This window comes from Rousettus aegyptiacus, unplaced genomic scaffold, assembly GCF_014176215.1.
Source record: "Rousettus aegyptiacus isolate mRouAeg1 unplaced genomic scaffold, mRouAeg1.p scaffold_m13_p_16, whole genome shotgun sequence".
Classification (NCBI taxonomy): Eukaryota; Metazoa; Chordata; class Mammalia; order Chiroptera; family Pteropodidae; genus Rousettus; species Rousettus aegyptiacus.
The window spans coordinates 54223591-54236977 of NW_023416291.1; the positions used below are offsets into that span (position 1 = coordinate 54223591).

Consider the following 13387-nt stretch of genomic DNA (forward strand, 5'->3'; position numbering starts at 1 on the left):
GTGAAGAGAGGGGCAGGCCCGGGGGACCCCAAGCCACCCCTAGCTGCCAGTGCGGGGGCCTCGGCTACAGCTCCTTCCCTGGGGTATAAGGTCCAGCCCCCAGGCTCAAGGTGGAACTCGCTCCAGCCACCCGCCCTGCAGAGACCACCTCCTGGCTCAGCTCCGCCCCGCCCCGCCCCAGCTTCCTCCACGGGCTCTGTCTCCAGGAATCCGCTTGCACGGGGCAGTCTCTGTTTTACCTACTGTTGGATTGGATTTGCTAGTTTTCCCTTAGATTTTCGTTTGCGGCTCTAGCAGTGCACCAAGCTGTCACCGTCCTTGTGTATCCCATCTCTGCCTGCTTCTACGATCCAGCTCATGTTGGGCTCACAAAAGAAATCAAGTACAAGGTGCTGGAGTTCTCAGGCCCCTCCCGGTTCCCAGGGGTGCCAGCCCCCAGGCCTCTTGGCTTACTGCTGGGGAAGCCCGCTGGCTTCTCTGTGACCCACGGCAGTGGGGTGGGGTCTCCGGCTCCCTGGGCACCTGGGCAGGCAGCCTCAGGGGTGCACTGGACACAGGGTCGCAGAGCCCCAGGGCCCACAGTTGTTCAGGGCTGGGCCACACCCACTTCTCCGGCTCTTTCTGCACCCCATCTTAGGTCCCTGCTCCCTGGGGCAGCTTTCTGGGACCTTTCCCGAGTAAAGGACTTGAACCTGAATTCTCATCTCAGCCACTTGGCGAGACCTTGATTCTGAGCCTTGGTTTCCTCTCCTGAAAAGGGGGGCACACGGCATTCTCTCCTGATTCGATGGGGTGGCCCGGCAAAGCCCTCCCCGCAGGCCCCACCCGAGACTGACCAAGACAAGAAGTAGGGCCAGATGGGCTTTACTGAACCCTCCACTAGCAGGCCAGGTGTTTTAGCCGCCAGCAGTGCTGCAGGTATCGGAGCCAGGGGTGGTGGCGGGGCCAGCTGCAGGTGACCTCAGTGGTGGACTCCGAGGTGTACTCCAGAGGAGACTCGGACTGGCATGAGCCCGGCTGCTCAAGCACCACGCTGTTAGTGGGGGTCTGCGCCAGGGACTCCTTCTGGGACTGTTTGCTGGACTTGGAGGTCTTCGAAGCTGAATCCCCTGGCTCACTGGAGGTCTTGTTGCGGGGCTGCAAGGGGATGGAGGTGCCACTGTGGGTCTGCCCAGTGGGGGGCTCTTGACTGGAGCTGCTGGCATGTTGCGTGGAGGCTGAGGACCGGTGGGCCGCCTGGGAGGGGCCCACGGAGGTGGCAGAGGGCCGGAAGCGCTGCTGGCTGGCGGCCTGGGGCTGGCTGGAGGAGGTGGCTCTCGACCGAGCCACGCGTGACCGAGGTCCGGCCTGGGACTTGCTGGGCAGCTTAGAGCCGCTGGCAGAGCTGGTGGCCGAGGAGCGAGCCTGGGACTGCGGCTGGGAGGTGGTGCGTGAGGAGCTCTCAGGAGCTGGCTGGCTTGGCGAGGAGGTGACAGCGGGGGACTCGGCTGGCGAGCTTGTCGAGGAATCCGTGGAGGACTTGGGGGGCTTGGGGGCCTCTGCATCCTTCTGCTGATCGGCCGGCAGGTCTGCGCGGGGGCCGGGCGGGGCCTTCACTTGTCCTTTTGCAGCTCCTTCAGGTTTAGTTTGGCTGCAAGAGAGGGCCATGGGGGTGAGGCTGTGACCGGGAGGCTGCGCTCTGCTGCTAGACAGCGAGGCAGGGTCACTGGGGGCCAGGGTGGGGTCCAGTCAAGGGGCTGGCGGCCATCCTGGCAGGAGCAGGTGACCCACACGCGCTCAACACAGGCACACGTGTGCACACATACACACGTCCTACTTCCTCGGGTGGGGGTTACCTACAGCTGGCTCCGGGGGCAGCGGGGGGCCCACCGCCACGGCCGCTGGGGTGACGAGAGCCCGGCCGTGGGCCAGGGTCCGCAGGACTGGTTCCCGAGAGCGTGGGGGAGAGAGGCAGACAGTGAGAGGGGAAAGCAGAGCACCACGTCCCAGCGACCAGGACACCAGAGGCGGCATCGGAGTCAGGGAGCTGGCAGACCCACAGACAGAGACAGGGACAGATGGACAGACCCACAGACAGAGACGGGGACGGATGGACGGCCCCACAGACAGAGACAGAGACAGATGGACAGACCCACAGACAGAGACAGGGACAGATGGACAGACCCACAGACAGAGACGGGGACAGATGGACGGCCCCACGGCCGCGAGCACACACCGTCCCGGGTTAGGCCGGCCGCCATGTCCAAGGCTTGCCCGCTGAGCTCTCTCACGACGCTGTCCACGGCCTCGTGATGCTTCAGGAACAGCGGGCGTATGGCGTGACGATACAGCATGTGGGCCCCGTTCCACGGCCCGGGGGCCATGCAGAACAACAGGAAGGCGCACTGCGGGGGGGGGGCAGGGTCACACGCGCACCCCGACTCCGCGCCCTGGGCCGCCCCTGCGCGGCACCCCCTCCCCAGGGGCCGTGGGGTGGCCCGCGGCTCGCGCTCCCTGCGTGCGCCCACCTTGCCCACGTAGTAGAAAGGGAACCAGGACAGGAGTAGATCGCTGAAGAATTCGACAAGCCCGAACAGGCTGTATACCACCCAGTAGGTGAGCCACATAGTGTCGTCCTCCTTGCTTGGGCTCTCGACGGCTTTGATCCTGCGGGGAGGCGTGGTGGGGTGAGCGGCTGCGGAGCCCCCGACGCCCCACCCTCCGCACAGCCCTGGGCACTCACGAAGCATAAGCGGGGTACACAAAGCCGATGAGATTGCACAGCAGAGACGCCCCGCAGCCGAACATGAGATACAGGCTTAGCAGAGTGACGACTCCTGAAGGGAAGGCCGGGCGGGTGGGTGTGGGCCTGGCTCGCGTGCCGCCTGGCCGCCGGCCCACCCTCGTCATCCCGCCACAAGCCTCAGCCCCCAACCCCCCCAGCACGCCTCCCCCGCAGCACTGGGGTGCGCCCCCCGCTAAGGCCCTGAACCCCGAGTCTTGGCTCTGCACCCGGCTAGCAGATCCGTCTCCCCCAAGATACTGAGGGATCCACAAAGGTAGGCGGGGACCTCTGCCCAGGTGTGTACAAGGTCCTGCCTAATAAAGGTTTGTTGAATGAATAAGTGATCGTTTCAGGCCCTATAGGTGGGTCTGGGCACAAGACACCAGTGTTTGAATGTAAGTAACGGGAGAAAACTCTGAAAGTGGTCAAGGCGAGGTTGCCGGAGAATGGGCAAAGCTGCACTGTTTCAAACTGTATCTCAGTGTGGGGGGGTCTCGTTCTAGGCACTGCTGACCGGGGGAGGGGTGCTGAGCAGCCTCCTTGCCTCCACACACTCGGTGCCAGGAGCACCCCCAGTCTGACGATCAGACATGCCACCAGAAGCCGCCAAGTGTCCTGAGGGGGCGGCATGGCTGGTAGCAGCTCCGCCTCCCAGGGTCGTTCTGGGGTTCGATGGGGACGTTGCCAAGGCGCCTCGGGGCACGGAAACGCCCCCAGAGGTGAGGCTGGAGGAGAAGGCTGTGGGGGTGGGGCAGCCAGGAGCCGCGGCCGCCCCGGGAGCAGGGAGCAGTGCGCTGCCTGTGTGTGTCCCTGCTCTGCCTCATGCGGTGGCCAGGAGTGACCACGCGGGGGGAGGCTTGCCTACCGTCGCCCACTGGGGAGAGCGGACAGCCTCCCGCCTCCCCACCCAGCCCCCGGGCTCTCATCTGGAGCGAGAGACAGGCCTCGGGAGGGCCAAAGGGCAGCGTCAGCAGTCAGCAGCAGGCTTCCCCGCACCTTTCTTCCCAGAGTCAGGGGTGGGAGGGGCCTCCCCAGGGCTCCTCTAGGTTCCTGCCTGTCGTGGGCGAGGGGAGGGGGGTGGCCATCTGGGGTAGGTGGCACCTGAAGGTGAGGGAGCGTCGCCCTTTCTCAGGAAATTGCCAGCCGGGCAGCCGTGGCCCCCCCCAAGGCGCTCCTCCCCTCAATCCCCATTCTTGCAGCCTCAGCAACTGGGAGGATGACCTTGGACATGGGGGGGGCACAGCCTGAGATCGGTGACAGATGGGAGGGGGGAGGGGTGGGTACTCCAGGCAGAACAGGTGGCAGGGGCAGCCTCCCAGAGGGCCCCTGACTCTCTGGGCCTCAGTTTCCTCCCTGTGACTGCCAGCATCCCTGGCAGGCCCCTCCCCTGTGCTCTGTGACCTAAATTCCCCACCCACTGGTACCAGGGATGTGGAAAGCTAGGCAGAAGGTCAATGGCTTGCTCCCAGGGGACAGGGCCCTGGCCAAGCCGGCATGAGCTGGGCACCAGGAAGCTGGAGGCACAGATTTTGAACCCTCTCGGGGCTGCCTGGTGTGGGTATCGCCCAGCTGGTGGGCGACTGGGAGAAAAGCGGACTCCCAGGAGCTGCACACAGAAGGTGCTCAAAACGCCTGGCACTGTCCTCACCCAGAGCCGCCCTCACCCGCGTGGTTCATTCCAGGGGGGCTTCCTGGAAGAGGTGGCATAGTGGATGGGCCTGGAGCACAGCCAAAGAGGGAAGGAAGGCATTTAACCGGTGCCTACTAGACAGTTTTGGAAAGTAGCAGGGGACACCCCGGACAACTGAGGAAAGGAAGAGGAGGGCCGGAGTGGAAGTTACAGCAGGGGTGGCTGGACCCCCTTCTTCTGGGCGGCTGACCTACCTTTCCCAACCCGGCCACAGCTGACGAACAACCCAGCTCCAACTCAACTACTCAGGCGCAGTGGCCAAAGCCACTGAGCAGGGAGGGGAGAGGGCCGGCCAGGGATGGGGGGACCAACGGGAAAACGGCGGGAGCACAGACGGACTGTGACCCTTCCCTCCTGGCAGAGACCATCCCCTCAGAAAAATGAGATCTCTACGCTTGCTCTTAGGTCTATCCGGGAAAAGCGTGGCGACACTCAGGGCACTAGCTGCCTATCTGTCCTCTCCTCCCCCGAGGTCGCGGGGCAACTGGAAGAACCGGACTTTGCCCTGCCGGGCACCCAGTGCCCCAAGGGAAGGAGCGGAGGGTGGCCTCCAGACCCCACGGCCTAAGTGGGAGTGCAGCGGGAGCCACGAAAGGGGGTGGCCGTCGCCCGAGGTCTCACGGCGAGGGCAAGGGAGGGGCGGCTGGCACACCGGAGGTTTAGGTCCACGACCCTCCCCCTAGCTGGGATCTCCCCACTAGACAGCGGGTCACGCCCCGCCATCCGGCCCGGACCCCGCAGCCGGGGCCGGCAGAAGGGTGGCAGGTCCGAGGCTGGGGTGCTCCAGGGCTTCGGTGTGCCCGTCGGTGAAACGGGGGTGGCATCGCCGAGAGCCCCTGGACGGCTCACCCGCGGCCAAGTACCGCTTGTCGACACCGGTCCTGGCTTCGAGCGCCCTTAGCGCTTCGGTGGCCAGGTTCCTCTGTTCCAGAAGGCGCTCGAATCGCTGGCGCAGGCCGTCCATGGCACCGGCGGGCCCGACGCTGGCAGCCCGAGACTGACCGCAGCCGCGCGCACCGGCCCAGCCGCACGCGAGCCTCTTTCCCCCGGAGCAAGCCGCACCGCAAGACGACGGGGCGGGTCTCCGGCCCCAGGCCAATGGGAGGGCAGGGCGGACAAAGGAGGAAGGGCCTGCCCCTTCTCCCCCGCCGCATGGCCCTCTGGCGGGCCGCAGCCGCCGCAGCCGCGACTCCGGAGGAAGGAGGCGGGGCGCGGCGGCTGAAGGCGCCAATTGGCCGAGAGGGAGAGGGACGTAGCTGATTGGAGGGGGCGTGTCACAGCCGTGGATTATTGGCTGAGCCATTGTGTGGGTGGAGCTAGCGAGGAAAGAAGCGTGCTGAGGTGGGCGGAGCTTGAGGGAGGGGCCGGAGTGAGGCCCGAGCTGATTGGAGAAACGGAAAGGAACAGAGAAACGGCGAGAACAGAGGAGGGGCGGGGCCGACCATAAAGGAGGCAGGACGGATCGAAAGGACGCTGATGGGGCGGGGCTGAATGGAGGAGGTGGGACTTACTTCAAAGGACAATTCTGGTTGGGCTGGAGAGGAGGCAGGGCTGATTTTATGGGGAGGGGTGTGTAGAAAATCGGGCGGGGCTAAATAAAGGGGCGTGGTCAATCATAGCAACCGTGAACTCATTATTTTGGGTCAGAAAACTCGGGTCATTGTACAAATGGGGAGACTGAGAAGTCAGACAGTTTGCGTCTACAGAAAACTAGGGTGGGTGTGTGTCCTCCCACCCATTTCTGTCTGATCTTCGCGCCCCTCATGAGGGAATCGCAAGGCTCCCTGGGACTTGAAGCCTTTCGGGGGTTGCTATGGATTTGGGGGCGGGGCTAAAGCCTGGGCCTACTCGGCGGTTTGGGGAGGGGCTTTTTGAGGCCCCGCCCTGGCCCCGCCCCCGGCGCCATGCGTCCCGTCTGGACTGCTCTTTGGCTGTGCGTGGCTTTGCCCCTGGGTCTGGACCTCGTTGGCCCCCTGGCTGTGGGGTGGGCCTCAGCCCGGGCCCCCATATATGTCAGCAGCTGGGCCGTGCGTGTGTCCCAGGGTTACCGGGAGGCCGAGCGCCTAGCGCGCAAATTCGGATTCGTCAACTTGGGGCAGGTGGGTGGGACCCGGATGGACAGGAGGGGGTGGGAGCTGAACAGCCCAGGACCACAGACCCTGACAGACTTGAGGGCACCCACCCGGGATATCGGGAACCTCCAGCCCACCCCTACCTCGACCAACTTCAGATTCTAGGACCCCTAGAAAGCCCTGAAGCCCTGACTTGGGCACCTGGTTGGGGCAGGAAGCAAGCAAAGGAGGCCGGCGCCTGTCTTGCGGGGGCTCCATCGCAGGAGCTGAGTCCTAGCGATGCAGCTGCCCCCCACATTCCCAGATATTCCCTGACGGACAGTACTTCCACCTGCGGCACCGGGGCGTGGTCCAGCAGTCCCTGAGCCCGCACTGGGGCCACCGCCTGCGCTTGAAGAAAGACCCCAAGGTGAGCCTGGCCTCGAGGCCGCCCCCTGGGGTCTTAGCCACCTCCTGTTGTTCTTAGGACTGTTACGGACGGCTGTTACCTTAGCGAGTCACCTGCTCTCTCTGTCTCAGTCTTCACCTGGCTCCCCAGTCTTTACAGTGGGGACCCAGATGGGGAAGCTACGCGGAGAGCGACATGTGACAGGTGAATGTGGTCCTCGCCCCAGGGCCTGGCACGCCACCTGCGTTTCTTGTCACAACCCCACCTTCCTTCCTCTACCTCACTCTGAAAGGTTAAGGTTCCCAGGTACCCCATAAAGAGGGGCAGATAATATTCTAGCTCATGGAGTGGAGGGAGGGGAAGTGGCCCAGTTTGTGATGGAGGAAATGGTTCCTAAGAGGAGAAATCCTGCCTGAAGTCACCCAATGAGACCGTGACTGAACCGGGACCCGAACCGTCTCCAGACCCTCAGAGAGATGACAGGTAGATGGGGAAAAGGCCTGAGCCACTGAGCTGAGGATTTGAGGTCAAGTCTGGCAAGCTCACCAAGGGGTGTGGGCCAGGAGAGGGTTGAGGAAGCTAAAAGCCTGACTGTTTGAAGCCCCCCTGGAGGGGTGGCAACAGAGCAGAGGGGCCGGTTGGAGACGTGGTTGGCAGGAGGCCAGGGCTTGACCGCGGGTTAGACGTGTGGGACAGAGGGAGATGATTAAGGGCCGGCTCTCAAGATGGGAGCAGAGCCAATGGGGAGACACTGGCCCCGACTGCTGACACGGGGGTGGTAGACATGAGCTGGTTCGTGGGGACAGGGGGCAGATCAACCAGGAAGGAGGAAGAGCAGCCCCGGGCAGGCAGAGCATGTGCAAAGGCCCAGGCGAGGTGGCCGCTGCGGCCACAGCAGAGAGGGGCTGGTGAGGGACAGACAGGCAGGGCGCCGTGGGCCCTGGAGAGGGTGGTGGGGAGCCATGGGAGGATTTCAGCAGAGAGCTGACAAGGGGCAGGGCTGGCAGCGGGAGGACAGGGAGGAGGTGGGTATGCAGGACGTGTCCTGCCCTCCGCTGGGGGTAGTACAGAGAATGGCCACTGGGGGGCGTGCATGGGCAGGTCCCCAGGCACATGGGGACCCAGCAAACACGGGGTCCCAGACCCCGTCCCACACCATGAGGGCCCCCCAGGCAGATAGTGGTGAGGAGAGTTGGGGTGGTGCGGGCCGGCCCTGGGGGTGCAGCCCCTCCCTCGGCGCGCATCCCGCCCCAGGTGCGGTGGTTCGAGCAGCAGACTCTGCGGCGGCGCGTGAAGCGCTCCCTGGCGGTGCCCACGGACCCCTGGTTCTCCAAGCAGTGGTACATGGTGAGCAGGCTCGGCCGGCTGCGGGGCGGGCCAGGCCACGCTGGGGCCCGCTGACCTCCGCCCCGCTTGGCACAGAACAACGAGGTGTGGCCAGACCTGAACATCCTGGAGGTCTGGAGGCAGGGGCTGTCCGGCCAGGGCATCGTGGTCTCCATCCTGGACGACGGCATCGAGAAGGACCACCCGGACCTCTGGGCCAACTACGTGAGCTGATAGGGGCCGGGGCGGGGGCCGCCACCTCCCACAGCCTGCCCCAACCCCTCACATCCACACCTCACTCCCAGGACCCCCTGGCCAGCTACGACTTCAATGACTATGACCCAGACCCTCAGCCGCGATACTCGGCCAGTGATGAGAACCGGTGAGCCCAGCGTCCCACAGGGCCTGGGAGTGGCCCTGTTCCCTCTGGGTGTACAGAGGCCTGTGATTGGAATCCCTCTCTGTCCTGTGCCAGGCATGGGACCCGCTGTGCTGGGGAAGTAGCCGCTGTCGCTAACAACAGGTTCTGTGGCACAGGCGTCGCCTACAATGCCCGAATTGGAGGTACTGAGGCCCACTGCAGTCATGCGGGGTGGGGTGGCACTGGGTGGCTGAGAAAGCCAGGGCGAGTCAGCAGACCAGCCAGGGGAGGAAGCCCCTCAGCACCCCTGCCCTTGCTGCCGGGCAATGAGGACGCCCCAGCCTCAGAGTCCCGCACAGACACCCCCCAGTCCCGGTCGGTGAGAGAGGGCCAGGCCAAAGCGGCCTGGACCGGCCGGAGCCTGGGCAGGGCTGTCCCCAGAGGCCCGATGCCCGCCTGTGCAGGGGTGCGAATGCTGGACGGCACCATCACCGACATCATCGAGGCCCAGTCCCTGAGCCTGCAGCCGCAGCACATCCACATCTACAGCGCCAGCTGGGGCCCGGAGGACGACGGCCGCACGGTGGACGGCCCCGGCATCCTCACCCGCGAGGCCTTCCAGCGCGGAGTGACCAAGGTGAGCGGGGCCCCGGGCGCGGCGGGCCCGCACCCGCGTGCCAGGCTGACGCCTCGTCCCCTGGCCCTGCCCCTGCCCCTGCGCCTGTCGCCATCTGCAGGGCCGCGGCGGGCTGGGCACACTCTTCATCTGGGCTTCGGGCAATGGCGGCCTGCACTACGATGACTGCAACTGTGACGGCTACACCAACAGCATCCACACGCTGTCCGTGGGCAGCACCACCCGGCAGGGCCACGTGCCCTGGTACAGCGAGGCCTGCGCCTCCACCCTCACCACCACCTACAGCAGCGGCATCGTCACCGACCCCCAGATTGTGAGCAGCGGACGCTGTGGCTGCGCCCGCCCCGCCCAGCCCCGCCGGGCTCCCCGCCTTCCGTCCTGTGCCCCCCATCTCTCCTCCTCCCACGGGTGGCCCCCGGAGCAACCGGAGCACGGGCACAGAGCCCGGCCCTGGGCCCTGCTGTCGCCTCTTCATACCTGCTGGCCCTCATTTGCGGGGCGCGGCCTGGGCAGTGCCCAGGCTCCAGGCCCATCGCGACGCTCTGCGGGGCCTTCTCTAGTCCTTGCTGCTCTGCGAACGAGGGTCGGGTGTGCACGTGCCCAGGTCCCGAGTCCCCCTCTCTGCTCCCAGGTCACCACGGACCTGCACCACCAGTGCACCGACAAGCACACGGGCACCTCAGCCTCAGCCCCGCTGGCCGCAGGCATGATCGCTTTGGCTCTGGAAGCCAAGTAGGTGATGGTGGGGGCCTCTCACCTGCTGCCCTGGCCCCCGGGCACGGCCCCTGCTGAGCCCCTGCCCCGCCTCCAGCCCGTTCCTGACGTGGAGGGACATGCAGCACCTGGTGGTCCGAGCGTCCAGGCAGGCACAGCTGCAGGCGGAGGACTGGAGGACCAACGGCGTGGGGCGCCAAGGTGCGGCGGGGCCCGGCGGGGGGCGGGGGCGCCACGCCTGCGGGCCCAGTGACAGCCCCGTCCACGCAGTGAGCCACCACTACGGCTACGGGCTCCTGGATGCAGGACTGCTGGTGGACCTGGCTCGCACGTGGCTGCCCACTCAGCCCCAGAAGAAATGCGCTGTTCGGGTCCTACACACGCCCACGTGAGCGCCGTCCTTGGCCCCCGCCACTGCGCACACCTGTCCTCCCCTCCCCTGCACCTGCCAGCCCTCCCGACGCCTGTCACCTCCCAGCCCTCCCCCACACTTGTCATTAACATCCAGGTGGTGGACGTGTGGGAGGTGAGCCCCAAGGCCTCGGTTTACCCATCTGTAAAGTCCAAGGGCGGGCCCCAGAATCCGAGCCGAGACCCTGCGTGCCGGCCGCCCAACCCCCAGCAGGTGGGCTGGAGGGGCCCTGACCCCGCTGCCACCCCCAGCCCCATCCTGCCGTCCATGCGCGTGAGGAAGAAGGTGTCGGCCTGCGCTGGTCGCGCCAACTACATCCGCTCCCTGGAGCACGTGCAGGTCCAGCTGTCACTGTCCTACAGCCGCCGCGGGGACCTGGAGATCTCGCTCACCAGCCCCATGGGCACCCGCTCCACGCTGGTGGCCATCAGGTGCGGGGGAGGGGCCCCGCGCCTGCGCCAGCCGAGCTGCCCCACGCTCGCTGTGCCTCTGAAGCCTTTTGCCCCGGTCTGTCCCAGACCCTTGGATATCAGCGGCCAAGGCTACAACAACTGGATCTTCATGTCCACGCACTTCTGGGACGAGGACCCGCGGGGCCTGTGGATCCTAGGCCTGGAAAACAAGGGCTACTATTTCAACACGGGTGAGAGGCGGGCACAGGCCGGGGGCCCGGCAGCCTGGCCACCTGCCAGTGGCCTCCCTGGAGAGACGGCGCAGATGTGTCTGGTGCCCGGCAGGTGTCCGGTTACCAGCCTGCAGTGGGTGCTGCGTGGCCGGGGACTGTCCGAATCAGGGGCTCTGGGGTGGGGTGGGAGGCCTTGGGAGCGGGGCCCAGAATGGCAGGATCAGGCCACCAACAGCCTCTCCCCCTCGTCCCCGTGCCCACCGCCACCCCAGGGACGCTGTTCCGCTACACGCTGCTGCTCTACGGGACAGCTGAGGACATGACCGCGCGGCCCACAGGCCTCCAGGTGACCAGCAGCGCGTGTGTGCAGCGGGACACAGAGGGGCCGTGCCAGGGTGAGTGCCCGGCGCGGCATGGCCTACTTGCTGGCAGTGTGCGTGTGCGGCCCCGGGCGGGCGGGTGGGCGGGGGCGGCGGGCCGCGGCGTCACCCTCGTGTCCGCGTCCCCCGTGCAGAATGCAACGGCCCCGCCCATGCCGTGGGCCGCCTTTGCCTCCCCCGCTGCCCGCCCCGGTACTTCAACCGCACCCGCCAGGCAGTGACGGCGGGGCCCGGGCGCCCGGCCACGCCCGCCCTGCCCGTGTGCTCCAGCTGCCACTTCTCCTGCTACACGTGCCGCGGCAGCTCCCCGCTCGACTGCACCGCCTGCCCCCCGGCCTACACACTGGACGAGCGTCTCGGCTCCTGCTCACGGCCTGCACCCCGCACCGGCCGCCCCCAGCCCACCGCAACCGCCCACCCCTGCCGCCAGCGCCTGGGCCCGGCCCAGGCCATGGCCTTGGTGCTGGCCCTGCTGGCTGTGGCCTTCGGGAGCCCCCTCCTCTGCAGCGTCCTCTCCGCGGGCTGCCTGCCCCCGTGTGTGAGCCCCTCCAGTACCAGAGGCCACCCCAGTCACCACCCCAGGACCATCTGCCGGCTCCAGCCTGAAGACATCCAGCTGGGGGAGCCGACGTGTGCCTTGGCCTAGGCCCCCAGCAGGCACTGCTGTCTCAACTCCCTCACTCCAGACCAGTGCCCAGGGTGGGAACCGGCCCCTAGAAGGCCCCAGCTGGCCACTGGGGCCCGTAGGCTCGGGCGGCTCCTGTGGAATCCTGCACCCTGGACTTGGCAGGTCCAGGTGAAAGAGAGAGACGTCGAGTTTACACAGTTGGGGTGGGGTGTGTGGGATGGGGCAGAGGCCAGGCCACGATGGTGACCACGACCACTGACCACCGTCCCTTCCCTGCCCCAGAATTGGGGGGATGGGGGGGGAGGTGCAGGAAAAGCCACCGACAACATCCAGAGTTTCGGGCACCGTGTCCAACCTCACAGTTTGCAAATAAAGGTTGAATAGGAGGTGTCGAGTCTGCAGGCTCCTTTGGGGCACAGGTGGCCCTCCTATCCCTCCAGCATGAGTGGGGGGTTCCCTGCATCCCGCTTGGAATTGCCTTCCCTGGCCATCGACCCCCAGAGGACCCAGCATCCCACTGAGTGGCTCAGCCTAGCGCCCAGATACCCCAGCTGTGGGGGGCGGGAGCGGGGGGGGGGGCGTCCCAAGTGATGCCCACATGCTTCTAGGGCCTGGGCCATTGCAGTCCCACCTCCTCCCTGGCTCCCCACATTGTCCCCTCCCTTCTCATTGACACGAGAATTAACAAGCTTCCAACAACTAAACTGCAGTCCCTGAGGGTCCTGGGGGAGGCCGGAGGAATCACAGGCTGGGGTTACGTCCATCTCGCTGCGCCACCCCCACCCCCACCTCTCCTTAACAGAAAGGATCCTGAGGTTCGGGGGCGGGAAGGGGTGCAGAGGAAGCTATGAAATGCCCCTGCTCGGTCCTCACACACACCAGTGGGGTGGGGACATATTCGTCTTGATCTTCAGAGCGGGGCGGGGATTTCCATGAGAAAGTGTAGGCTGGCTTGTACCCCTGATCACCGGCCTTCACTTGGGCTCAGAGAGGCAGGCCTCGCCTATTGCAGAAGCCCACAGGCCCCAGAGAAAGCCCCCTTCCCGTGGCTGGGAACCTGGGAATTTGGCCACCGGGCTCAGGTTAGACAACCTCAGGCCTCAAAAGGAGTGTGGCTCTGCCTGGGGCCTTGCAGCTGGGCAGCGGAGGCCGATGCCTCGGCACTTGGGACCACACACAGGAGGAGGGCCCCGGCCTAGATCTGCCTGTGGGAGAAGACCCTGGTACAGGTGGCCTGCGGGGGAGGAGGCAGCCTCATCCGCCGACCTCGTCCGGCCCAGCTGCCGGCCCAGGGCTTCCTCCGCTGCTGCAGCCTCACCCCAGCTCAGCCCCAGCTCTGGACTCAGGCGTGAGTTCGAGCCCGACCCTGGCAGGGCCAGGCTGTATGTCC

General features: G+C 66.1%; 2 protein-coding genes across 3 annotated transcripts; one reads left to right on the top strand and one right to left on the bottom strand.

Annotated features, from left to right (window-relative positions):
- Positions 1 to 1457: 1457 nt before the first annotated feature.
- On the bottom strand, positions 1458 to 5521 carry REEP6 (receptor accessory protein 6). 2 transcript variants are annotated; one of them, XM_016126689.2, is made up of 5 exons: positions 5304 to 5518; positions 2723 to 2816; positions 2508 to 2646; positions 2216 to 2384; positions 1458 to 1630 (listed from the first exon to the last, which is right to left on the bottom strand). In XM_016126689.2, the coding sequence occupies exons 1-5, from the start codon at positions 5416 to 5418 to the stop codon at positions 1593 to 1595; spliced, it is 555 nt and encodes a 184-aa protein (XP_015982175.1). In that variant the 5' UTR covers positions 5419 to 5518; the 3' UTR covers positions 1458 to 1592. The 2 variants fall into 2 exon arrangements, with proteins under 2 accessions (XP_015982175.1, XP_036090109.1); XM_036234216.1 differs by lacking the exon at positions 1458 to 1630 and adding an exon at positions 1798 to 1922 and having other exon boundaries at positions 5304 to 5521.
- An 837-nt stretch (positions 5522 to 6358) lies between these two features.
- Positions 6359 to 12232, top strand: PCSK4 (proprotein convertase subtilisin/kexin type 4). The gene is made up of 15 exons (XM_036234203.1): positions 6359 to 6553; positions 6831 to 6935; positions 8169 to 8261; positions 8337 to 8465; positions 8546 to 8622; positions 8716 to 8804; positions 9066 to 9238; positions 9339 to 9551; positions 9870 to 9970; positions 10050 to 10153; positions 10223 to 10340; positions 10616 to 10795; positions 10883 to 11007; positions 11262 to 11384; positions 11504 to 12232. The coding sequence occupies exons 1-15, from the start codon at positions 6359 to 6361 to the stop codon at positions 12013 to 12015; spliced, it is 2337 nt and encodes a 778-aa protein (XP_036090096.1). The 3' UTR covers positions 12016 to 12232.
- Positions 12233 to 13387: the final 1155 nt, after the last annotated feature.